This window comes from Xiphias gladius, chromosome 22 (genome assembly GCF_016859285.1).
Source record: "Xiphias gladius isolate SHS-SW01 ecotype Sanya breed wild chromosome 22, ASM1685928v1, whole genome shotgun sequence".
Taxonomy (NCBI): domain Eukaryota; kingdom Metazoa; phylum Chordata; class Actinopteri; order Istiophoriformes; family Xiphiidae; genus Xiphias; species Xiphias gladius.
In genome coordinates, this window is record NC_053421.1 from 18889917 (window position 1) to 18916647 (window position 26731).

Here is a 26731-nt window from a genome sequence, read left to right on the forward strand (position 1 = left end):
TGGGAGAAAGAAAACTGTCCTTTCACGCCATTAGACTGACAGCGTCTCAGACTCTTTGTATCTGCTCAGTGATCTTATCATTATTCCAATTGGACCAAATATGAATGCACTCTCTCATGTGTGATGCTACAACGATCTTTTTTCACACTGGCTGTCAGAACCACACAGAGAAAGGGACGTGAGCACACAGAGATACACTAACATACACAAACACAGAAACACACACATGCCAAATGCACCCTGATAGGGTGTCAGGACCTTTTGTCCTCTTGCCATTGTTGTAGGGAGAATAAAGATGATGAGGCCTAATGCATAATTCCTCTGTGTTACAACAGAAAAGGCCCTGCTTGTCACTCAGGGATACACAGCCTTAAAGCAGAGCCTTTTCATCCTTGGGGGCACCCTACTGTATAATTGGTGAAACTAAACCCTGTGCCTACATTTACATTTTGACTCATCTGACAGAGTCTCATTCAGAACTATGTGTCTGTGCTTTTCTCCGCGAAGACACACCCCATGTCCAGTTCCATTAGTGCATCCACAAGTATTCAGATTCCCAAAAATATGACCAAATCTGCTCATTTTATTATGGAACAGTTGCCACAAGTAAGAAACACAAGAGTCCACCACCAGTCACATGTGAGCAACGGCACACATGCTAATGCAAAACCAATGCAAAAGATAAACCAACTACACATTACTTTATGAAGCTGAATTATTTTTATTATTACATGGTATCATACTACTGAAACATATTCAATTGAAAAATGCCAACATCAGATTTTTCAATTTTTGTCTGTTTTCAATCTCTAAACCTATTTTCTCTCTTAGCTCTTGTCATATCTGGCCATTTAAATAGTTTTATTTTTATTTGAGTTTGAAATATTTGTCTCTGATTCAAAGCTTTGAATAACAAAAGTGAAACAAACAGTGTCCCTGTTGATCTGGACACACTGTGAACAGTTTCTTTTATTAGTATTTTGTACTGAGGAAATAGTCCTTTTGAAAACCACTGAATTTGTGTTCTGTGTATTATCCAGAGTAATCAGGACATATGGTTTCTGAGAAGACACCTTGATGTTGTTGTTGTTTTTTTTTTTGCAGCTCTGGCAATGGCAATGTTGATCTGTTGGTCGGTTGGTTCGCAATTTTGGTCCAGAGTGAAATATCTCAAAACATTTTGCTGTGAAAAAGATTGCTGTGAACTTTTGCACCAACATTCATGGTCCCCAGAGGAATTACTGATTACATTGGTGAAAGGCACCAACTGGAAAATGATTCCACTTATCCATCGAAATAGCTCAACATTTACTTAATGGCTTTGCACAAAGGTACATAGATTTATGGTTATATCCTAGTGAGTTTGGTGATCCTTCCACATCCGGGCCAATTTTGGCACACACACAGATAATCTCACTGGCTGTCAGCTTACACGGGTAACAGCCAAAATCAGCACAGATGTGGAAGTAGCTTTTGACAGTTATGCTGTATATGGGCCAGATTTGGGCCAAGGGCCCAGGCATATACTGGGACAGAAGAAACACAAATATGTGGCCAGGTATTCACCAGAATAATTTTGCTGTCTGAAATGATCTAAATGGCTAGATACAGTAGAAGTGACAAAATGCATAAATTGATTGATTCAATATTATTACTGTTTTGGCTGTAGCACTTTAAATGTGTTACGTTCTAAATGAAAGGGTTAAGTGGTTTACTTAACTGCTGGTTTTATAATCATCGATTCACTAATTAGATAATGGAAAGTCTATCATGGAGTACAAGGACACAGAGATGACCTACATCACTGGGGGCAGTGAAGAACAACTTTTGACTTGTGGATTCAATACCAGTGTGTGTTATATCAGAATAAAACCAATGCTCTATTATATTTATCTCACAAAGGATGAAGATGTCAAACAACAGTGTGTTATCAGTAAAGGACAAGACCCACCTGTCAGCAACATCGGCAATATGCTAAATATTTATCTTTTAACATGTAAACCATCTTTTAAGATATAAAGAAGATTCATAACTGTGAATAAACATTAAACATACCAGGATTTTAACAGTTTATAAATGCTGATTCAAGAGCTCCCTGCTGAGGTTCACGTTTCTCTTTTGCAATGTTGAGTTTACACAAGCTCATAATATTGTTTCTATCTTTCTCAGTGGGATGAGGTCAGTGTCCTGGACGACCGCGGGAAGCTCATACGAACCTTTGAAGTCTGTAATGTCAACCAAAATCCCCGTCTGCAGGACAACTGGTTGGCTACTCCTTTCCTGTACCGACACTCAGCTCCACGGGTGTTTGTCACGTTGCGTTTCTCGGTGCGTGACTGCGCCAGCCTGCGATCACCGTCACCCACCTGCCGAGAGACGCTCACCCTGTACTACAAACAGGCCGACTCCCAGAGGGAGCTGGAGAGGACCTGGGTAGCTGAGGTGAGGCAGAAGAGCAAATGCGCTGGATGGGCTGTATTGTGATTCCTGTGTTGTAATTACCAGATTGTTGCACTTACAGGGCAATCATTCTTTTACTTTAAGTCCCATACATCTTATCTGGATATGTTAACACAATAAGAACTTAATCGATCCCCAGGTAGAAACTGTATCAAGATCAAGTAATGTAAAAGAAAAATTCTGCATAAAAACTCTTCTTTTAGACACATAGCCTTGGCTATATATTTCCTCTATCAGGCATAAATAAGACATTTTCCAGCTTTTTGCAACACATCCGTCCCAGTTGGAATCTAGAGCAGTAAACCAGACCCTCATTTTCAGCTATTTATATAACCAGACAAGTATCTTTCCATATCTCAAAGGGAGACTAAAAACTAAAAATTGTATCTACAGGTGAACATGGGGCATCCAGCCTTAGTGGTCCAAATCCAGAAGCCATTGTATTAGCTTTTTGTAAGATGTGACCAGTTACAATAACATTAAATGTTTAACATTACAAATGTATATTTTATGTATCATTAAATTAAATGTGTGGCAGCAAAAAAACTATTTTTTACATAACCTAGAGATTTAGGTGCCACTAAATATGTACACCCAATAATTGCAAAGTGTTGCTAACAGCTGTGTAGCTAACGGACAAAATAACATTAGCTTGCTAATACATGACCCCTTTAAAGAGGTAATATGAAACAGATCTGAGATGACACTTGGGAAACTGGGAAGATTCTTAATTACATTTCACAAAAATAACACAGTATAACCTTAATCTTAAACTAAAACACATTATGCTAATAACATCAGACTAAATAACTAATTAGCATCAGTTAGCTTAGCATACTTAGTTTCTCTCTTTACACTGAATTAATAATTACTCTGAAAGACATATTTCTCCATGTATTTATATATAACTAAACACGTTATATCTTATACTTACTTTGTAAATTTATGAATTAACAAAATAAGTTTATTATATCATTTGCCCACATACAACTGTTATTTTTGGCAGTTATGTTAAAGCTTGAGATTCTACAGTTGGATTTACACGTCACTGAAGTCTTCATTAGCTAAGATATTTCTTAGATTTTAATGTTAAACCTGGTTTAGTAAATCACCTTTTTGAAATTAGCTCATACTTACTCAATTATACACAATAGTAATAGGTTTACAAACAGCTGGTGCAACCCAATCCAGGTTATGGATGCACATGCTCATTTGCAGTGATCATTTGTTTATGGTTTGTTTGTTTTTTTGATTATGGGGGAGTCTCAGCTTCTTCATAGACATTATTAAACAAACAGACAAATTAGAAATTTAAAATGATCAGCAACTAATCTCTGATTAAGGTTCATCTGGTCATGACTATGTTAAACAGGGATTAATTTTTGTCACTGCTTGAGGGAAACAATGTTCAGACAGAATCGCTAAACAAAGTAAAGTAAAAATGTAATTGTTTACAGCTAATGTTACACCAAAACAGCCAAGCCTCTTATCATCCCATGATGAGAAGTAATTTTGCGATCACCCTGATAAGTGTTGTGCTTTCCCAAGAAAAGCTGCTGAGATAGACAGCTCCCTCAGACCACTGTGGTCTCCAGAAATGTCACTTCAGTTCCACTAAGACTGATTGTGATTGTCGAAAGATTTATTATGTATTTATGTATTTAGTTTTGTGTGTGTGTGTGGGGGGGTCTGAATTGCCTTGGCTACATATGCAGTTGCAGTCACAGTGGGAGGGATGCAATATTTGTACAGATGAATGCATTTATCCTGAGGGAGGTGAGATGCTTTTTAGAAAATGCAAATCAAAACCTGATGAGGACTCCGAGGAGAGTAACAGAAGAAGCACTGCAGTGCTGAAAGTCTTTGCAGGGACTTGAGCCCAAACCCCCACTGGGGCCCGAATACTGCAGATCTAACAACATTTACGCTCTTCGCACTGCCTCATATTATATATATGTTTATGCTTATCTTTCATCTTGTTATTGCCCTCCCTCTTATTTCTGTTTTTTTCTTTTGACTTAATGCACTGTACCGTATGTTTCCAATCCATATTCATCTGTCTACCAACTTATTTTAATGTCCATAATTTTCTTCTTGTTTACTTCTTTCCTGCCAACCACACATTCTCTCCATGCTATTTTGTTTCCTCTTGACCACTCATTATCTTTCCCTGCACTGTTTCCCCTCCACTTCACTCTGTTCTCGCTGCAGCCGTCCAACAAGGAGAAGGAAACCAGGGAGGGCTGGGTGAAGATTGACACCATTGCAGCTGATAAGAGTTTCTCCAAGGTGGAGCCGAGTTCACCTCACCAGTACCAACCAAACAGATACAGTCGAATCAACATCAAGACACGGAGCTTTGCCCCTCTCACACGCAATGGGTAACTGTCACTGTACTACACTGTTTTAATAATTTACTCAAAGGTCTAACTGCTTTTCATCCTAACTTGTGACCCTTGTTCCAGATTTGTCCTGGCTATTGTCGACAGTGGAGCTTGTGTTTCCCTCATGGGTGTGTCTATCTTCTACCGGCGCTGTCCTGCCACCAGCCTCTACTTGGCGTCCTACCCGGCGACTCCCTCAGGGGCAGAGCCGACGGCCTTAGTGCCTGTGAGCGGGACATGTGTCCCCCACAGTAAAGCACAAGGAGGCACGCCCCCTCGCATGCACTGCAATGCTGAAGGAGAGTGGATGGTACCTGTGGGAGGATGTGTCTGTGATGAAGGCTATGAACCGAACCTCAATGGATCTGCCTGCTTGGGTGAGTCTGAGGAACACTGACAGTGTACTGATCAGGTTGATTCCGACTGAGATGGATCTTACATTCTCTGCGCAATGTTCATTTAATTTGTCATGCACGGTAGCTGCAGTATATCAGCCTTGTGTTGACGGTCTAAAGAGTTCTCCAATTTCACATTGCACTTCCATAAAGTTGAGGGGCCTTGTGATAGACAGATCAAAGAATAAATAGTTCAAAATTTATCAAAATTGTTGCAGCAGAAGCTGAGATATCCTGACTTTTAGTATCTCTTACGGGTTAAGCTCTAAAAAAACGCTATCCTAAACTACACATATTTCATATCAAAGGCGTCTTTTAATTTGATCCCTGCCTCATAAACACCTGCATCTTTCAAACTCCAGGTTCCCAGTTTGTATCACAGGCTTTCTGCTAAAAGTTTTTGGTCTGAATTTAAAATACTTTCTCAGATTACTTCTCAAATGGTTTGGTGTCACTATTATTTGTTACCACGTCTCACTAGTTCTATCCATTTTGCCTTAGTAGAGAGAACAACAATAGCTAGTTTGCTGTTACGGCAACATGACGTGCAGTGGATCAAGACAGTGCGTTTTGTGAATGACCTGTGCGGGAGTACAAGGCCTGGACCCAAATGCAGACACACACATAGGCAGGTTCAGTGAAGGAATGTTAATTTATTGAACTGAAGAAAACCAGGCTTACACATAGACGGATGGACTACCAGGCAGGCAGACAGACAGGCGGGCAGCAGACAGACAAACAGACAGTCAGACAGGCAAACAGGCAGGCAGGCAGGCAGGCAGACAGACAGGCGGGCAAGCAGTCAGACAGGAACGTAGAGAAAACAGGATAATAGACGCAGGTAGCAGGCACATGGGGGGAACACACACACATAAGCACAATCACACATACACTGGTGGGGGAAATGGGTGGGTTAGGTACTGGGGAAAAAAAAAAAAAAAACTTGTGGTGCAGGAAAAGGAGGAGGGAGATGGCCCTGGGGCTGGAGAGCAACAGAGCCAAGGACCTTGGGCAAGCTGCAGAACAGACAGGCGGAGCTGCTTAGGAGGCCAGCCTTGGGAGGCCAACGGCGAAGGCATGTCCCCTCTGGAGGCCAGTAGCGATCGTGATGCTGGACAGCATAGGCTCTGGGTCGCTAGGCAGCTGGGAACAGGTGCATGAGTGGGCAGGGAAGCTCAGGTGATTGTGAATAGGAGACAGGTGAGCAGGTGGATTTGGCAGTCAGGTGACCGGGATATGCAGAAAAGTCTGAGGACATCTGGCAGGCAGATGGAGAGTGGCAGGAGACGGAAGCCAAAATAGAAGTAAAATAGTAAGAGTAGGGATAGTAAGTCCAGGGGAGCAAACAAGGAAAAACAGAGATGAATCGTGTCAGTACAGGTCATTACAGATTTTTTTTCCATGTTTGAATAATACTTCAAATTCCTAATTATATAGTGACAGCCCAGATACTCACCATTACCTGTTAACTGACTTTGATGAGGGAATTTCCCCTTTGAATGCACAAATATGAGTGAATCTGTTCAGGAGAACTCAGTAGAACTAAAATGTCCCAAAACACTGGTAATCAGTCAAATTCTGGGGCAAATCTTGACTTCCTGTCAGTTCTTTTTGTTATATTTCATTAGATATGTACCGTCTGAATCAATACTGAAAGGAGCTGCTGTCACTCTTGATACACAACTGTGTTTTACTGTATGTAAAGACCGGGAAACGAGGGCAGGCAGGTCGTGTCGCGAGGAAATGAGAAAGGATGAGATTGTATGAAATCCATGCAGTACATTTGTAGTGGTTTAAATTTGCACATATTGTCTGTCATCAATAGAGCTTTACACAAATATCTTCAGGAAATACAAGAAGATTGTTGGGCCAGAGGTGCTTTATTTACATTTTACTCTTGATGTGGTATTAATATAATGGAATGAAGAGAGAGGAGATGTATATATGTTACATATATACGTATATAAAAGAGTGCACAGCTGACATATAGTACTGAGGTAGAGCAGTTGCAAAATGGGTCAAAAGTGTTTGCACTTCTTAAACAGGATGTAAGTGGGAGAAAAAAAGAAGTAGAAAAAATTTTGAAAGATGTCCAGACGGACAGGAAGGGATATAGGGAGAGAGCAGGAGGAGGGAAAGAGGAATAGAGGGAGAGCGCCGTAGTGAGAGGGATGTGACACATTTAGGTCATGGCGATGTAATGGCCACTCGTCTGTGAACAAGTGACAGAAACCGCAGGGGGAGAGAGGGGGAGTGGAGGGTAAATAGGGAGAGACGGAGGGAGAGTGAAAGATAGGAGGATGCAAGTTAATGACTTAAAGAACTGAGCAGGCAAAAAATTCAGAGGGTGTGAAGGGAAAAGAGAGGATGGTTGCGTGAGTCCTTTTGTGTGAATGTGTGAGTATCTTGTCATGATGCTGATATGTGCTTTTCACTCTGTCCACATATGTCTGAGGACCGTAAATGCCAGAGTTACAGCAAAACACTGTAGTCTACCAGGAATTTCAATGGCCGTAATTGCTCAGCTTCCTCAAAGTATAACTAACTTCAGCACAATTAATCCTCCAATTCTGCCAAGTCAGCTGTGAAATGTGTTCATGCTCTTTTGCTTTACATCTGCACTCGACCCGCCACTTGGGTTTGTCCGCACTTGATTGATATTTACTGACAAATCACCCCTCGAAACTGCTCAGCTACTAAAGCAAAGGGCTTGCACTGACTGTCTATGAAAGATCTAACACATTGCTGCCCACGCTGCTGCGGCTTTTTGTTCCAACTCTCATTTGATTATGTTTAGTTGATCACTTCACTGACTAATGATGTAGATTGGCATCATTACATTGTTGTCCTCCCTGGCTCCCTGGGAATTTTGAGAAAAGAGGCAGATGGTTAACTGACGATGTAGTCGTCAAGGATTATTAACAGTAGCCGATCCTTGTTCTCATCAGAAAGTGGAGCACCAAACTTTCCTCACTATTAGAAGTTGTACATTTTGTTATTGTTTGAATTTAGCACAAAGGACATTTCATAAAAGCACAAAGTTTGCAAATGACTGGCTGTACAGCACTGATACACACCAGTCTGCAAAATGTACTTTGAACAACTTGGACAAAAAAAGAGACTTTATGAAGAGTTGACTGACATGTATGTCCACTTACTGCAAGTAAGTCATTACAACACACGTTTTTCATTCACCACTACCCTTTGAGTATGCATTGTAATACATTTATTTTCCTTTTTTTAAGGTTTATTTCATCGAATTGTATTAAGCTACTTGCACTCAAGTAAATCACTGCAATGTAAATTAGTGCTGTTTGATAGCCATGTGAGAGTACTGTACACAGCGCAGCTTTGCCCCCTCAAGCAAGACATAATTTTTAGGGACTATAAGGGATAATAAGGGACTCTAGATCCCCCTCGTCTCGGTCTCATGTGAAAATTAATATCAGTGTTAAATGACTGCCTTTAACTACACACAGCTCTAATAGCTTTATATTTTTATATTCAAGGAGAATAAGGACTTGTAAGTCCTTGTCATATTAATATCCAATGCAAACATGTAATAACAACTTTATCTTGTGTTTTTTACTCACAATTTTTCATCCACTGTCAGATCAGACATGCAACAATCCAATTTCTATGTGTTTGAAATGAAAATGACAACACTTGTGAAGAACTGCTGAGAAAAACTTTACCTGTTAATCTACTCCGTGTGTGTTGCCTGATTATTCTGATAAGTCAGTCTCACCGAAACAACACTGCCCCTTTGGACTGATGATAAATTAAATAGCCAACTGAAAGATCAAACACGTACAAAAACGTAGCTGGCATTTTGGCTGACAGACGTTAAAAGATCATTGCTCAGTTATTTATAAAGCTTTTTTATCTCAAGCAAGTCTAAAAGAACATTTGGGTTCTGTGTGATCACTGTGACATTCAAGGATCGGTTTTGAGCTACACTCGTAAAAAACAGCCTTTTGAAAAATGTTAAGGCCAGTGGCAGATGACAGGCAGCCGCTGTCTGCTGTTATTTTATTTTCCTGCCAAATAACAGAAGGATGTTTTTCTTCTTTGACATTTGCATCCCACAACGGATATGGAGAGGCCGAGAGCACAGGCGGAAACACCGAGCATGAGACACAATTACACCTGTTCAGCCATACATGAAACAGTCCTTTAGTTGTGGGCTCCTGGAGCTGGTGTGAGCTGCTACATCACCCTCAGACAAGCCTCTTCCTTCTTTTCCTCCCAAATATTAAGCCACTGTCGAGGATTTGGGACAAGGATTAGTGCCAAATACTCAAATGGACTTTGAGTTCATTTGGACCCATGTTGCTATTTTCTGTGGTGTGCGACTGTGAAATATTAAACGTGTCATACTGTTCTGATTTGTCAACCAGAGTGCCCACTCTTAGCACGCATACATCCACTAACTATCCTGAGGCACGTTATGGTGGTAAACAAGAACATTTGGCCATGGGAGGGGATAAAGTGAAAGTGTAAGTGTGATATTATTTTGAGTGTGATCGGTGACTCAACTCTGGTCCTCAAAAGACACTTTTCACCAAACAGCAGGGATATTTTCCTTAAAGCAGACAGTAGGATGAGATTTGTTTATTTTTTTCTGAAAGGTGAAACAATTTCCATTGTTCTTTTTTCTTCATAATTTTCACCCACCAGGATGTGCCAAGTGGAGCCATATTAACAAATGATGTTGACATTCAAATGCTGTTCCAGTCTATTAAAAAAGGTCAAGCTTTGAGCAAAACACAGTTACTGAAATGATCAATGAGATAGAGTATTGACTGTTGGCTGGACCTCGCTGTGGGGGAGTAGCCAGACAGTGATGAGGAAAGAATCTGAGCTACAACACATCAATTGTCTGAAGGAAAGTTATTGAGCATATTGGATCATAAGGCAGCAAGCACTTTAATAGTATTGTATTTTCAAATCAAGCTTGTTTTAGCCATGACTTTTTTGAAACCAGGGATTTCAGAAATACTGAGGCCATGAGTCCCAATTCCCCAAATACTTGATGCTTGTTTCATGTGGGCTCCATGCTGCCAGGAATGTAATTCTGGTAGAGAAATATTTTTGCTTTAATCATAACAATTTTGCCTAAAAACCCATGAATATCAGATACACCCTTAAAAAGTTAGCATGTGTTATTTGTCTGTAATTGCTGAATAAATACTCCCCCACACTTCCTTACAGTCCTTAAATTCACAGATTTACAGACATGATCTTATTGTCCTCAATGGCAGCTACAATCTGATTTTAATCTATTGTCAGTATCGTGATGATGAGGTAGGATTTTTTCTAAAACAGGTGAATAGCGTGCTCATCAAATCCTGGATGGGAAGCTACAGGACAAAAGCAGCTTACAGAGGAAAAAAAGAAGTAGTCCACGCACTGAAAATTTCTAACGTTTAATGAGGCAAGGTCTTACTCAGGCACACATCCATTTGAAAGAAAAACAGTCTATATTTACACATAATTTTTATAATAATCCCTCCACTTACAGGTAGAATAATTAGTATTATGAAACCTCCTAATTGTAGGAGGAGGTGTCATTTTTAGTGCACGTAGTTTTCCTTTATTATGGAAAATTTTTCTTATTAAACATTTTGGAACTTGCCATATTCAGTGAGCCAGCTGCAGTATATCTCCTTTTGTACACATGTAGAATTTGTCTAAAACATGCTCTTGTTATTTCATGGATTGTGAAGAGCAACAATCCCTGAATCCAACAAATAATTCCTCTGCTCTTACACACGGCACTGTGCTGTTGGAGCCTATATGGAAACAAATGACATTAGAGCACATATGATTCAGTGTCTGTCTGATTCCAGGCTGCACTGAACGACGCAATGCAGAAAAAAACCGAGGATGGAGGGGCGCAGGGAAAGGCCTTTACAGTTTGAAACGTGTGTACCCACCTCTCCTGTTGTGTGGTCGCATCTGTGGCCGAGCTCATGTGTGTGTCTGAGAGAGAGAGATTACGCTGGGAGCCAAAAGAGGGAATGAGTGCATGAAAGAGAGAGAGGAAGAGAGAAACTGGGTCAGTGATCTACATACCAAAGTATTATGCTTACATCAAATTACTCACCTCATTTCTGTCTTTTTTTTCTATCTCTGTTTATCTCTTTGTGTTTTCAGTTGTACACATTTTTTCTCTTCATATGATTCAATTCAATCAATCTATCTATGACTTTTTCCATTCCTCCGGTGGTCGCTTCCCATCACTCTTATTTATTTCATTGCCATGAACTCATCAGGCCACTGGATTAGATTAGATTAGATTAGAATCAGTTTAATTACCATTGCACATAGTTAGTAGCAGTACAAAGAACTACAATTTAGCATCTAATCAGATTGTACAAACAGTCGCAAAACTGCATTTGGTTATATTTTGAAGAATATGAATGTACAGAATGAACAATAAACAGATGAGGTAGTTATAGTATGGGATTTCATGACTAAAATACCTTCACTTTATTGATAAAGTCAGTTGGCACATGTAAGTAATTTTATTTCTCTCATTCCAGTGGGGCTGCAACTCACTGTTATTTTCATCATCAATTTATCTGTCAATTGTTTTCTCAAATCTGCAAAATGTCAAGAAACAAGCAGTCCAAAAAATAAAGATATCCAATTTATGATGACATAAAACAAAGAAAAGCAGAAAATCTTCACATTTTAAAAGCTGGAACCAGAGATTGTTTTTTGTCTACTTTTAGCTCAGCGATAGAGTGAATGGAAGGAGGAATGGATAGATGGAGCCAGGGGGGAGGTGGGGGTTGCAGATCAAGCGGGAGGGCAGAGGACTTGCACTCTCATTGGCTGCTATAATCAGGTGAATGAGGATGGAAGGAAGAGGAGGAGGGGTTGAGTTGTTGCCGGAGCTTGTAACAGTTGCGTTGAGAGGCTTTGTAGCAAAGTCATGTTTCGTGTCAGAGCCGTAAGAGAACACGTCTGGTAATGTGCAGCCAGGACATAAAAGATGGAGGAAGAAGAATATTTCCCTCTCTTCCTCTGTTATTGCTCTCCTGCTGCCTTTCCCTCTCTGTTTCCTCATTTTTTACCCATCATCTCGCACTCATTTACATAATCCTACTGTTAATCCTACAACTGTTTTAGACTATCCATCTTCATGTTTACTCCTTCCCTTTTTCTAGTTTATTGTCCCTCTGTGATCTCTCAACATCCTTCTTACTTCACTCTGTCTCCCTTTTTCCCTCTTCACACCTGTTTGAAAGCAAAGTCAGCTCTCTGAGACAAGTGAGAACACAGAAAGCCTTTTATCTGTTTATTCTTCCCTCTTTCAAATCTTACCTTTTTCTCTTTTCCTCCCACGCTGCCCCAGCACCATCTAGTATACACACATGCATCCACACACACATACACCATGTCAAATTTAAGACATGTTCTTGAAAAGGTAATATAAATAAAGTCAGGGGCTCGCTCCCTGACCATAAGGAACAAACACACACATCCTCTCATCCTCCAACTCTGAGAGCACTTAAACACTCTTTAAATACATATGAGAGGGTTCATCTTTTTAAGATGCAGGGTCAGGTGTTATCAGGTTTGCCATTTACACATTCAAAGATACAAGAAAGCCCTTTCTGTATGAGAATATAAACACACAATAAATTTAGCTTACAGACAAAGGGACCTCTTTTTGAACGATGCAGCCTTTAGCTGACACTGATGTAGGCATTCACACACACACACACACACACACACACACACACACACACACACACACACACACACACACACACACACACATGCGCGCACAGTGTGAAAATGGCAGCAGACCAAACCATAGGCAGTACTCTCCATATTCTCATAGTCCTGCTCAGGACAAGCACTCAAGGCTCTGGCAGGCGGCAGCACGGAGTGAAGTGTGTGTCTCTTTGACCTCCGTGCTCAGCTGTCCTGCTGTTGACATTAACAACTGGCACATCGCACATTTTTTCCACCATAAAAGACATCAGTTCAGGATAACAGCCTGCAGGTTCAAATGGTATTTTTAATGTGTGCGTGCGTGTGTGTGTGTGTTTGTGTGTGTGTGTGTGTGTGTGTGTGTGTGTGAGAGAGAGAGAGAGCGAGAGAGAGAGAGAAATAACTCTGGATGCATTGAACTTGAATTGATTTGATATTTTTGTGACACATTTTGGTAATGACCAGTGTGATGCCACTTTACTCAAGGGGCCACAAAAAGGGTTGGTAATGGCCTGATAATCATGAAGTAATTAAGGGACTACATAGAAACTACTCAGTATGATGTATCACTTTACTTACTTACTATTACTGGTTACTGGTTTTGTGCCGTTCAGCATCTGTTTCGGAGTTAATCAGGAGCGACTCCCAGCCTGTTCCTGATTTGTCCCTAACTCGCTCCTTAGTAACTACTCACAGTGTTTTGTAACATATTGTAAAGTGTTACCACATTTTTAAAGGATTGCGCCACTTGATATCGGGACAATTGCACATATCCTTATTCGTGTATTATTGAGATTATTCCTGTTGAGTTTTTTTCGCATAGAGGAACAAAACTGGACAGTGAAGCCACCCATCTCCAAAGTTGGCAATGTTGAATTTTTCAGATAAACTAAAGAACTAAATATTACTTTAAGAACATGATAATATTCTCCCACTTCTAAAGCTAGTTTGCGGGATACATGGTTTTTACAGGACTGCAACAATATGTGTCGTTAAATCTCGATCCGAAGGTCCACTTGCTAGCTTTTTCTGGAGCTTTCACATGCATGAGCTAGTGAGTTGCTGTTTAAAGCTCAGAAAGTGGACCTTGGAGTCAAGGTTATTGCTCCCAAGCTCAAAAATGAACTTCCTTGCCTGAGTAATTAGCCATAATTGTGATATTGAATCAGACAAGGTAGAAACATTTTTAAAGGAGTAGTTAGACATTTTGGGAAATACGCTTATTTGCTTACTTGCTGAGAGTTTGACGCATATGGTAAATAAGAAGCTACATCCAACAGCCAGTTAGCTTAGGTTGTCGTGAACAGGAGGAAACCAAAGGTAACAAAATCTGCCTTAATCTCACTACTTAACATATTATATCTTGTTTGTTTAATCCTTATGAAACCTGAAGCATAAAAGACAACAAGTATTTGGTTTTCCAGGGTGTTATGGCTAGGCTAGGCTAGGTTTTTCCCCCCGTTACCACTTTTGGTGCTAAGCTAACCTAACTAGATGCTGGTGGTAGCTTCATATTGACATAAGAGTGATATCAATGCTCTCAACTTATGCAAGAAAACAAATAAGGGTATTTCCCAAAACACTGATGCAGAGTCCGTATGGTCTTGTTCAACTTGTGCATTTCTGTGCGTGACTAGCGGTTTTGCTGCTTTCAGCTAACGAGGGCAACTTCCTCTGTAAACACAAGTAAATGACTGTGCTGGACAAAGCCAACAACAAACAGCAGGCTGCTGTGTTCAGATGAAATTTTAACTCAAAGGGAACCACAAGCCAAGCTGAAATTGATGCTTTACCTTAAAATAGCATCTGCTGTTAGATTTTGTCCAGGACAGAACTGACCAAGAAAACTAAAACACGACAAAGAATTAAAAATAGTTATTTTATGTAGAATTGTATTTAAAATTGAATCAAGGATGTGCAAAATATTTCATTTATGTAACTACTGTGTTTTGTTTTTTTTTAGGAAATCCTTTTCATTTATTCTGAATTGTTTCCTCTTTAAACACCAATATTTATACATCCCTTTATCAGTGAATCTGGGATGTGGTAGAGAGATCCAGAACAAATGAGTAAGTGGACCTTGACTTAAGTTTGTTTTGTTAACCGCTGTCTCTAAGGTCAAAAATTAGCATCTAATACTGTTTTTGTAATGTATTTTAGCCACAAAGAGAAGTACTAGCAGTTATAATTTAGTTTGAACTTTACTTTTATGACACTTCTTCCACTTTTAATGAATCTAGTTGTTTTAATCTGAATTATTTTCTGATCCTATTGTTTCTGGGTTTTAAAAATATTATAGCTCTAGGTGAATGTGTTACTTTTTCTTTTTTGTTCCTCTTCTCTGGATGAAGATGTCTTACAGTACTCTGACTCTGAAACCCTGCAGACTCTGACGTGATGCAGTACTGGACACCTGTGACTCGGAGGGAGCAGAGATCACTTTATTTAATTGATTATAAATTGTATATAAAGCTCAACCCTCTTTGTGTCTCTTTTTGTCTCTCTGCAGCTTGTCCTGTGGGCTACTTCAAGTCAGTTTCAGGCTCTGTTCCCTGCTTGGTGTGTCCCTCCAACAGCAGAACCAGCCAGGAGGGATCGAGTGCGTGTGAATGTCGCAGTGGCTTTTACCGGGCAGCCAATGATGCCAACTCCTCTGCCTGCACAAGTGAGATTTGTCTGTTTGTTTGTTTATGCCTGGCTCTCCAGGAGGCGGAGAAGGGCCTCAGTGGAGCCCTTTGCCATTTGCTCAGACTGTGAGAACCAAGATGTACAGTCAGTGAGCAGAATTCATCTTCTTGTGTAAATCACACTATAATGGAAATTCGATTACACCAGCAGTAAAAAACTGTTACTGGCATTTAGTTTCCGTGTCTTCTTAAAGCTTAAAGGGCCTCACTGCCGAACTCTGTTTTATAAAGTTCTTTCCGATCCTTTTCCTTAAATGTCTTTGCCAGCACGCAGTTTCTTTCATCTCTTAAACTTTTTAGCAGATGCTTCTATCTAAGTGTCCACCGCTTACATTATGTATGTCAAACCCCTCCCATTCTCTCTGTCTCTCTGTCATCTCCTCAGCTCCTCCATCTGCTCCGATGTCTGTGTCCTGGGAGTATGAGAGCGGCGATGGCGGGGTGTCCCTAAGGTGGCGCCCCCCAGTGGACATGGGAGGCCGCAGCGAAGTGTGGTACGGGGTGGTGTGTCGCATCTGCCCCTCACCCACCTTCACCAACCCGGCGTCATGCTCCTGGTGTGGGGAGGGCGTCACCTTTAGCCCCTCCCAGACCAACCTGAAACAAACCAAGGTCACCCTCAACAACCTGCTGACCAGAGTCACTTATCTCATACAGGTACTGTGGAAAACTGTCTGTTAAAGATACAAATTCTACAAATTCTCTATGAGAGTTGGTTTTACAATATCAACTGTTTTAACCTGAAGTGCTTGCAGTACTGGGTCACTGGTGAATGTTTGGACTGAATCATTGGAGCCGGCTGGAAGTTGTTTTTACGAATTTCTTATGAACGTTGAAACATTTCCTGAAGCCACAGAGGAGGCAGGTCCTCTTTGCTGTATTATTCCATGAGCTCCACATCAGCCATTGCACACTAAAATTTATTATTTAGCTTGAAGTAGCTGAACTAAATCATTGTCTATTTCTTATTCATATTGGGCAGGTATTTCCCATTTACTGGTGTTTGTTGACTTAGTGACACAGCTGCATATGTCAGGCTTTGCTTCTCAAACACTGAAGAATGTCATAAAAGTAAATAGAAAAAAGCTTTGTATGTCACATCTCTGTGTTTTTCTTATTGACAGGTGCAAGCCATGAATGAGGTGTCAGCTTTGAGTCCTTTTTCAGCTCGATACACAAGCATCAATTTCACGACAAGCCAGTCAGGTGAGCGCGAGACAGAGAGATGAAAGAGAAAGAGATGCTCTGATGATGACGTTTGTGTAGATCCTATGTGTGTGTGTGTGTGTGTGTGTGTGTGTGTGTGTGTGTGTGTGTGTGTCTGCCAGGGGTTTCTCTCCCCCTCTCTCCCTCTTTCTCTCTGCCTCTGTCTGCTCCATCTTTTCTGCCACTGCTCTCTAGACAGGAGGTTGCTCGAGGTTACAATATCCTGTCAGACCCCATTATAGTCATTGTGGAGGAGGAAAGGGACAAATGAGAAATGGGAAGACAAACAGACAGACAGAAAGAGACAGACGAGTGGGGAGAGGAGAGGATAATGGGGCATCTAGCAGGCAAAGTACACAATTATACATTTTCCAAGGAATAGATGAAGATAAATTAGAACTTTAAATTAACCTAAATTATCTAAAATCTTTTTGTGTGTGCTCTCAGAGTTTATCGATTAAATGAGTGGAATGCCGGAAAGTTCTCTTTAACTGGTCTCGCCAGCGCAGTCACTGTAACTAAATCCCGGTTGGTGCCCCTTAACAACTCCCACTCCGCTGTCTCTCTCACAGAATATCCTCCACAGGCTCTGTAATGCTGCCCCCATGTGGTTACTGTCACTTCGACAAAAATTTTGCTCAAAAGTTGTTGGAATGATTTAGAGGGAGTTTAACCCTTCCAAGGGGAAACTTCAGTCCAGCTCATACATCAGTCATCTGTTGTCCCGCACAGTTCCCAGTACAGTTCCCATGATGCACCAGCTGAGCCGAGCCCCAGAATCCATCACTCTTTCGTGGCCTCAGCCAGACCGGCCCAACGGAGACATCCTGGAGTACCAACTCAGATACTATGACAAGGTACACTCAGGGAAAAGTCACATATATAGTTGCACATGTTTTACCAAGAATAATATACATGCTTGTGCACAAAAGCCCAAACCAGCACAAGAGTCACCAAATATCCTTCTTCTATGTCCCTCAGGGTTCAGATGTGGACAGTGCAGTGAGTGTGTACAGTGAGACCAACACTGTGACCGTCAACTCTCTGATTCCCGGATCCATCTACGCCTTCCAGATCAGAGCTCGAAATGAACGAGGCTACGGCCCCTACAGCAACACCATCTACTTCACCACACTGCCTCTGGGTACTACACTTATTCAATACCAATGAAATCCATCTCAGTCAAAGTGTGTTACTGTAATGAACACACAACTGACCTGGTTAATTTACGACTGAAGTAGAAACAGTAGAAGACTTAAAGACCTACCGCTGTTAAACGTCTTACTTTCTCTCCCACAGAAGAACATTCACAGCAGATCCAGAACCGGCTTCCTCTGCTGGTCGGGTCAGTCATGGGTGGGGCGGCTTTTCTCCTTGTTGTGGCAGCGATTGTGGTTGTGGTGGTATTTCGCAGGTAGGTGGTTAATCTACGCGTAAGAGCGGACAGGTAATGTGGAGTTTTTAATTATGTGCACATTCCCACATTTTGTTTGTTTTTACATGACAGGAAGAGGAGGGAGAGTCCGTACAGTGACAGACTCCAGAGGTACATCAGTAACCGAGGTGAGCATGGGTTTATTTCATTTTATGTATTTTAATATAGTTTATATTTAATTGAGTCAAATTAAGTATTCATTTTAAAGTGAGAATTTTGCCTTGTGCAAAAGGGTACCTATTATAGCAACATTTTAAATAATTTGGAGACATAGTACATAATTAAGCTCTGTGACTATCAAAGGCTCGTTTTCAATTGTTTCCTGTGTCCTGTCATTTCATTTGTTTAAGAAATATTTTAACCAAAATGATATTTTATAGATTTTATAAATAGAAAGAATTTTATAGATAGAAAGAATTCATTTTAAATAAAGTTTTTTTCCCCCTAGAGACAAATCCTTTATTATTTCACCCAATAAAGGAGAAAGTGACTCAATAATTTTTCAGAATGAATGAAACAGACCTTATTTTGAAATAGAACTCAACTTTCCATGTGTCATAAAATAATACTAATTCTTACATGTACGGTACGGTGTTTATGGTGTGGAAGGTCTTTTGCTGTGCAATAAAAGATCATCCCAAACTAGTGTCCTAATAATAAAACTTGTGTTTAGATGTCAACAATTAAGGATTTAAAAAACAAACAGACTTAGTTCTAAATATAGCATTTTAACTCCAGGTGGAGTAAAGTACTATGTGGACCCATCCACGTATGAAGACCCCAGTGAGGCAGTCAAAGAGTTCGCCCGGGAGATTGATCCCACTCACCTCAAGATTGAGGAGGTGATAGGTGCCGGTAGGCCTGACACTCTCGTTTCTTTTAAGTCCCATTGTATTCATGTGATAAGTGTCGACACAGTGTAATCTGTTCCACCTCCTCTCTACTCCAGCTCAGTTCGGTGAGGTTTCTCGAGGTCGTTACCGTCCGGTGGGTCGCAGGGAGGTGCTGGTAGCGGTAAAGACTCTTCGCTGGGGGGCGTCCGACAGGGAGAGGGGGATGTTCCTCAGTGAAGCAGGGGTCCTTGGCCAGTTTGACCATCCCAACGTGCTGAAGTTGGAGGGCGTGGTCACTCGCAGCCCCCCAGAGAGGATCATCACTGAGTTTATGGAGAACGGGCCACTGGACGCATTCCTCAGGGTGAGAAAACACATTGTCAGCAGTTTCCATCAATGGCATGTCGACTGCACATGTTTCACTATGCTATAAACCAAAGAATCTCTTTTGCTGCCTCCATCCTACCATCTTAATTCCTTCAGGAGAACGAGGGCCAGTTCAGCGTCCTCCAGCTTGTTGGGATGCTCAGGGGGATTGGTGCAGGGATGCGTTACCTCTCTGAGAGAAACTTTGTCCACCGGGACGTAGCAGCCAGAAACGTGCTGGTGAACTCCAACTTGGTCTGTAAGGTGTCCGACTTTGGCTTGTCCCGACTCATGAGGGGCCTGGACCACAACATGCCTACGTACACTGCCTCATTGGTACGTTCCAGGACAGGGATTTTTTTTTGGTCTGGTTTGGTTTTTTTTTATCACTGCTTCACTGCTTCTGCCACTGTCGCCTGTTGTCCCCCCATCAGGGCAGTAAGATTCCTGTGAGGTGGACGGCCCCAGAAGCTTTTCAGCATCGCAAGTTCAGCTCAGCTAGTGATGTCTGGAGCTTTGGCATACTGATGTGGGAAGTGATGTCATACGGAGAGCGTCCGTACTGGGACATGAGCAATCAGGAGGTGAGTATGAAGGACAATTTAGCCTGAGCAGGAGAAGACATAATGAATTAGTGATGGACATGCGCTCAAAGCTTTAATTTAAGTGCAAGTTTAACTACTACACAGTAATAAAATGCTATTAAAAGGAAAAGTCCGTCCCATATTTTCCTACCAGCTATTTTATATTTTGAATTATGTTTCAGGATTTTATTGTTTTACAAGTAAAACCTTATTCTGCAAATCAGCCCTTATATGACCAAAGTGGTGTAAAGCATTTAAAAATTTCCTTTGAAGTTTAGTGGAATAAAGGTGTAATTTCTTAAAACTTGGAAAACTTAGGAAAGTGCTTAAGAAAGCTTAAAAAGTGCTTAAAAATTGAAGACAACCACTTAAGTAAATGTACTTTATCACTCTCCCCTCTTCTTTATTCCTCAGACACATTTAAAAGGTGACAAAATGCTAGGCAGCTGGAATTTGCATAATTTTCTCTTAGTCACTCTTACAGGCCCTCATGGGTCTGTGACCTTTTATGTAAGTCAATTACACATGACTCTTCACTCCATCTGCCCTACTTGTTTCTCAAGTCTCTCTCTCTTTCTCTGTGCAGGTGATGAAGGCCGTAGCAGACCAGTATCGTCTCCCTGCCCCCCACAACTGCCCCTCTGCCCTCCACTCTCTGATGCTTCAGTGCTGGCAGGGTGATCGAGGGGACCGGCCAGGCTTTGACTCCCTCCTGTCCTCCTTGGATCGGCTCATCAGGCACCCTGCCTCCCTCAAGGCGGAGCCGACTCGGTGAGATGGCAACTTCTGCCAAACACTTGTACCAAACATGAAGGAGGCAGCAGGTGATGTACAACCTGCTATTTTAATGGATTCTAATGTTCTCCTCTTTTTTGACATTTCCCTGCATTACAGCAGCTGTTCTCAGACGCTGCTCAGCCCCACCCCCACAGACTTATCATCAGTGGCGACGGTCAGTGATTGGCTGAAGGCATTGAGGATGGAGAGATATCAGGATGAGTTTGATCGGGCCGACCTGGACACTTTAGACAGAGTCAGCAAGCTCAACATGGAGTGAGTATAGATGGCTATTACTGTAACCCTCAGATTAAATAAGAAAACACAGTGTTTTTACCTATTAGCTGCAAATCATGTGTATTTTATGTTACTGTCCACCACTTTCAAAAGCACATCAAATGTTTTGAGATTCATTTCCTTCCTTTCAGATAGTCATGACTATTTATTCATGTTAGTACAGTATAAAAATCAACTAATGCACCTGCAACAAGAACTGTTTTGAAAGATGTTCCTCGTTTGTACATCTAAGTAAACTCATCCAAGTGTCGCATTTTATCCATTAGTATTTGGAGCTTACCACAGATACAATGGTATCAACATTTATCTCAGCCCATAATAAACAAAAACATATGTTTGAGGTCATTTAGAAACAGTGTCACCATTACATAGTATTTACGCACTTGTCAATAGTCTCCTTCCAGGTAGCACTGAGAGCACGAGTGTATTTTTCAGCTGTAGAAAGTCCAGCACATTAGATATGTCAATCAGCAATCAATATAATGCATTTATGGACTAAAAGATAAAACCACCAGTATCGTCCTGTAAAATATCAGTTAGAGCACACAAGAGGCTGAAGTTTTGAGCTAAACTCTCTGGTTCCTCTGCTCTCTCCTCCAGTGATGTCCAGAATATCGGGGTGAACCTGCTGGGACACCAAAGGAAGATCGTCAGCGCAGCCCAGCAGCTCAAGTCCCATCTGACGCAGGGACAGGTGGAGGTGTGAAATCCAACCACAGAACAACCAGTGCCATGGATTTCTACGGTCTTTCATATTCCTCTGCTTGTTTTGTCTGGTTTCTCCAACACTTTTAAGTTCATGGAGCACATTTTAAGCCAAAACAAAAAGAGAATCAGCTTCGAGTGCTGCTGGGTATTCTAACAAACCTGACACCACAACCAGAAGGGGTGAAAAATAGGATTGGACTTTTCCTGCCAGCCATTCAAGGCAAATAACAGAAGAGAGATGCGCTATGGGAGCTGGAGTCCAGGTCAAAGTGAAGCTAGGGTGTTGCTAAGGAAAAGGAGGACTTTAAAGATTCCTCAATGTTTTTCACTCAATTTCACTTCACTGTTGTCTGCCTTCTTCTCTCCTCACCCATCTGCCATCCTACCTCTCACCTTCTCTTCCAGCACTGTCCCTCCCTCAAACTTTTCAATTTCCCCATCCTCACTGAGTACAATAAAACTATAAAAATATTTTTTGTTAAAATACTCATGGAGATCTCTCCTCAGAAAGAATTGCGTGAAGACAATCAAAGCCTTTTTCTAATATTTTTTGAATTTTTTGTAAAGTTTTATCATTTCTTCTCTACTTAAAATGCCATATTTTGAAAACAGAAAACAGTGTACTACCTAGCAGCCTGTGGTTTGCCTTATAAGGTTTTACCATTAGCTTTGAAAAATTTGTAGTTTGCTCAGTGTCCAAGCAAAATGCTATGAACCACCAGTCCAAAGTCAGTACCACAGACCCTGAAGTTAGCTATGAAGCACTGCCATGAAACAGGGAAAACAAAAAAAACTAAACAAAAAGATGCTTTTAAAAAACTGTAAGCCATATTTTCCCTGTTTAAAGGAGATATCCATGGTCAGAGAGCAGCCCTGTTTGCATCACTCACTCTCACTGTAGGGCTTCTCATATGCTGTTAAACACTACAAACGTCACCTCAGCTGCAAACACAAATGTGCATCTGTGATGAGGACAGAACCGAACAGCACTCACGTTTATGTGTACACTTCAAAATTCACCTCTTTTTGTTTGATTGCTAGAGTAAAGACACTGAGTCATTGAAGCATTGTGAATGTGTGCAATGGGAAAGATGGACAAAATCTGATCTGATTTAAACTTGAAGGAAGGAGGCGAAATGCTTTTTAAGTATGTACCTGTGTGTCTGTAACTTGTGTGTGCTGTGTATGAGGCTTTGTTAATATGTACATCAGGTATATGCTGTACATGATGCTGTGTGTGTGTGTGTGTGTGTGTGTGTGTGTGTGTGTGTGTGTGTGTGTGTGTGTGTGTGTGTGTGGGTATGTGTGTGTGTGTGTGTGTTTGAGACAAGTGTGTCAGGCTACACACATTATTAGCTGTGTTTACTTGTATGAGTGTTCACCACTATTCCATTATTGTGCAAATTTGTAAAATAAATGATATGATTTTATTTAAAAACACATTTGTTTCTTGTTTTATTAAGTATTATCTATCCAAATCAACATAAGTATGTTTTAATTGCCAGTCAGCTAAAAGAGCAAGTATTTGAGGACAATCATATTATAAAAATGTCACTCGCATAGAGAAAATCATGAAAACAAGCTGTAGGCTACTGTAGTCGAGGTGTACAAGTTAGTGTCACGCAGTCATCACAAACAAAAACAAAAGGATAATAATGTTACATATCAGAAAGGTTACGCTAGCGGCCCTGTGAAGCCGCACGTAACCGTTGCTTCCAGCTAAATGTTAATGTGAGCATGCTAACATGCTAATGTTTAGCAGATATAATTTTTGACCATGTTCACCCTCTTAGTTTGGTCTGTTAGCGTGCTAACATTTGCTAATTAGCACTGGAAACAAAGGTAAATAGGTGCTATATAAGTTAAGTCAGTTTAGATAAAAAGTTACTGCAATTCATTCTGAGGCAGACATGAATGATGCACTCCATCCAATAGTTGATAAGACATTTCACTCAAAACCACAAAGGTTAACCTCATGGTGGCACTAGATTAAAAGTCAGAGGACAGCTAATGTCAGTAGGGTTTTTCCTCTGTTGACCACCGCTGTCTGTACAAAGTTTCATGGCAGTCCATCCAGTGGTCGTTGAGACATTTCAGTCTTGACCAAAGTGATGGGCCAACTGACAAAGTGTGAAAAATACGAAAGAAAAGTGAACTTTTTAGACAAAGTAAGATCATCCAGCACAGCGTACTTTCATGTTTTCAACACTGAATTATAGACAGTTTAGAGGTGGAGCATTTGCATATTATCATTGTTTTACAGCTGATATACATTGTGCCATGTGGCCTGATGAACACATGGATTCACCTTGATGTCATAATATCACCTTCACAATGTTAAAGCTTGAACTCCGTGTGTCTCAGGTTCCACTGATCAGCAGGTTTGAGTCAAATCACAGTTCGGGATCTGCTGGGATCAGCAGCTGTCTGGGAACAGAGACTGGTTTCCCCCATGTCCTGCTGATATCAGAGCAGATCTGGGCTGATAGCAAGGCCACTGACACAAAACTTATTCTGCCAGCCGGATCCAGCTCTCGCTGTGGTTTATTTCACTGTATATCAGGCTGCAGTGTGGTGTCCTCACACCTGCCCCAATGTCACTGCTGGATCATTTTCAGAAATACCCAGAACACAGGAAATATCCAATGGTGGAAAGTACCAAATTACAATTGAATATTATGTATTATCATAAATTAAGCTACCAAGCTGTGTATACAGTATTTAAAATGAGCTCCAGCTACAGCAGCTACATTAAAATGCTACTTACATATTGATGATTAAATAATATTAATCAAACAATTTAAAATTAGGCATTGTGCATAATAAGCACTTTTACTTTCGATACTCTGAGTGCATTTTGCAGATTACACTTCTGTACCTTTACTTTGTAAAATTTTGTATTTGATATTTTTACTGTGTGGTTTTGGAAGGGGTGGAAGAAGTATTTAGACTTTGTTACTTACATAAGTAAAATTAGTAATGTAGCATATGAAAAAAATACTATGGAAGTATTATCAGCAAAATATACTTAGTAACAAAAGTACTTATCATGCCAAATGGCCCCTTTCATATGATGTATATATTCCAGGATTATTATCACTGATGCACTTCTGTATGAGCAACATTTTGTTGTAGCTGGTTGAGGTGAAGTGAATTAACTGAACTATTTTTTTTAAATCTGTTTTTCAACTTTTATAAGAAACTAAAACTTTGAAGACTCAACTCCAGACAAAAATGATTTGACAAGAGGGAGTATTCTTTTTGATGGAACAATGCATTAGTTTTTATTATAGAAAAAAAATTAGGACTACAGACAGGAAATTTTCCATTTGTTGTTGTTATTATATTGCTTCACAGAGTCCTATTTGATCTTACTTTAAAGAGAATCGGATATAAAACATTAGGAATATTTAAAGTTTAAGTTTGTTACTATAAATGAGTCCTCTCTGTGATACCTCTTAAAAGGCCGGCAGTCTAATCAGTAAACCTGATACTTTTGTTTTGATAATGATCTCTGAGCTCTGTTGTTTGAAGTCACTCTGAATAAGAGCACCTGCCAAATGTCATAAATGTACGAGGCATGTCTATAATAACTGTTTGCTGTGGTGTCCCAACACATATTAACACAGTGTTGTGAAAGGGATGCTGGTCCGTACGTTCAGAAACAGTGGACACACAAACCACAAAATCATGTTTTTATGGTGTTATTGTTTCTTTATAAAGACATTAACAGACTGGAAACCACTGGTCTTTATGACACTACTTAAAGATGGTGTGCTCCGTCTGGTAAACAGCTATTATCTCCACAATACTAAATGACTGCCACATCGGCAACCATTACCAGGGCCTCCTATAGGGTCTTCATAAACCCTGTTTATCCTGTAGTTAACCGCCCTGTTAGTCATGACCTATAAATGGTGCAGCAAAATACCTCTACGCTACAACTAGGAAGAGCAGCAATATTATAAAAGGCGACTGATTCAGCAATTTACAAATCATTTATCTGCGTGAAAATGACATCTGTATTTGAGCAACTGACTGACACTTTGTCAGTCAGTTGCTTTAACTCTATTGCAAGAAAAATGATAATTTCACAAAATGAAATGCACCATTAGCTTTGTTTCCCGCCTTCACGGGAAAGTGACATGCACTCATCACACATGATGTCGCCAGCCTCCAAATGATCATTATGGTCTTTGTAATGTGGCAATTACCATGTTTGTGATCGTTCCTGTTGACACATCAATGGTGCTCAACAAGTTAAATCATTATGGAAAAATATTTTATATGCATGTGTGTGTGTGTGTGTGTGTGTGTGACAAGATACATCATGTTGGAAAACCATACATCATCTCCATGTTTACTCCAGCAAATAATAAATAATCCCAGATTCATTTGGAGAACTTTAATAAAACAGCAAAAAAAAAAAAAAGCATCATAGACTGCCTTAGTACCTGGTTTAAATCACAAGCCGAAGTTCAGATATAAATGCTTGCAATTTCCAAACAGGTTTCCTAAATGGTTCACCAGAAACAATGATGGCAATGTGTTGAATGTCATGAAGTTGCAAAATTTTCATAGTGGCCATGCAGGTTCTGGTGGTAGTTAGAGGAATGCAGACAGGCATGGTGATAACAGGGGTATACTGGAATTAGGGACTGGACCATTGTCACTTCACTTTCAAGGTGTCAGAATCGAACCAACAATTTCAGATCAGCATGATAAAGGAGTTCCTGGTCAAACGGTGATTTCAAGCTTAAAGCATAACTTTCCCCGTAGGATTCCTCATCTGCGGTGAAAGTCTACCTGCTCATTACTGCCTAACTCTCTGTGTCTTACCTGTCTGCTGTTCACTCATCCTCCCTCTC

At 40.6% G+C, this 26731-nt stretch overlaps 1 protein-coding gene across 1 annotated transcript in view; it reads left to right on the plus strand.

Moving 5' to 3' along the window:
* Window positions 1–23060, plus strand: part of ephb6 (eph receptor B6) — a 36101-nt gene extending 13041 nt beyond the window's left edge. The window contains exons 3-19 of the mRNA XM_040117493.1: window positions 2170–2442; window positions 4672–4841; window positions 4926–5221; window positions 15480–15635; window positions 16043–16314; window positions 16782–16863; window positions 17596–17720; window positions 17845–18007; window positions 18163–18277; window positions 18371–18426; window positions 19037–19153; window positions 19248–19495; window positions 19615–19833; window positions 19932–20081; window positions 20668–20852; window positions 20979–21134; window positions 21756–23060. Coding sequence (XP_039973427.1) covers window positions 2170–2442; window positions 4672–4841; window positions 4926–5221; window positions 15480–15635; window positions 16043–16314; window positions 16782–16863; window positions 17596–17720; window positions 17845–18007; window positions 18163–18277; window positions 18371–18426; window positions 19037–19153; window positions 19248–19495; window positions 19615–19833; window positions 19932–20081; window positions 20668–20852; window positions 20979–21134; window positions 21756–21861 — 2889 coding nt within the window. The 3' untranslated portion in view covers window positions 21862–23060. The remainder of the gene's footprint in view (window positions 1–2169; window positions 2443–4671; window positions 4842–4925; window positions 5222–15479; window positions 15636–16042; window positions 16315–16781; window positions 16864–17595; window positions 17721–17844; window positions 18008–18162; window positions 18278–18370; window positions 18427–19036; window positions 19154–19247; window positions 19496–19614; window positions 19834–19931; window positions 20082–20667; window positions 20853–20978; window positions 21135–21755) is intronic.
* The last annotated feature ends 3671 nt before the right edge of the window (window positions 23061–26731 follow it).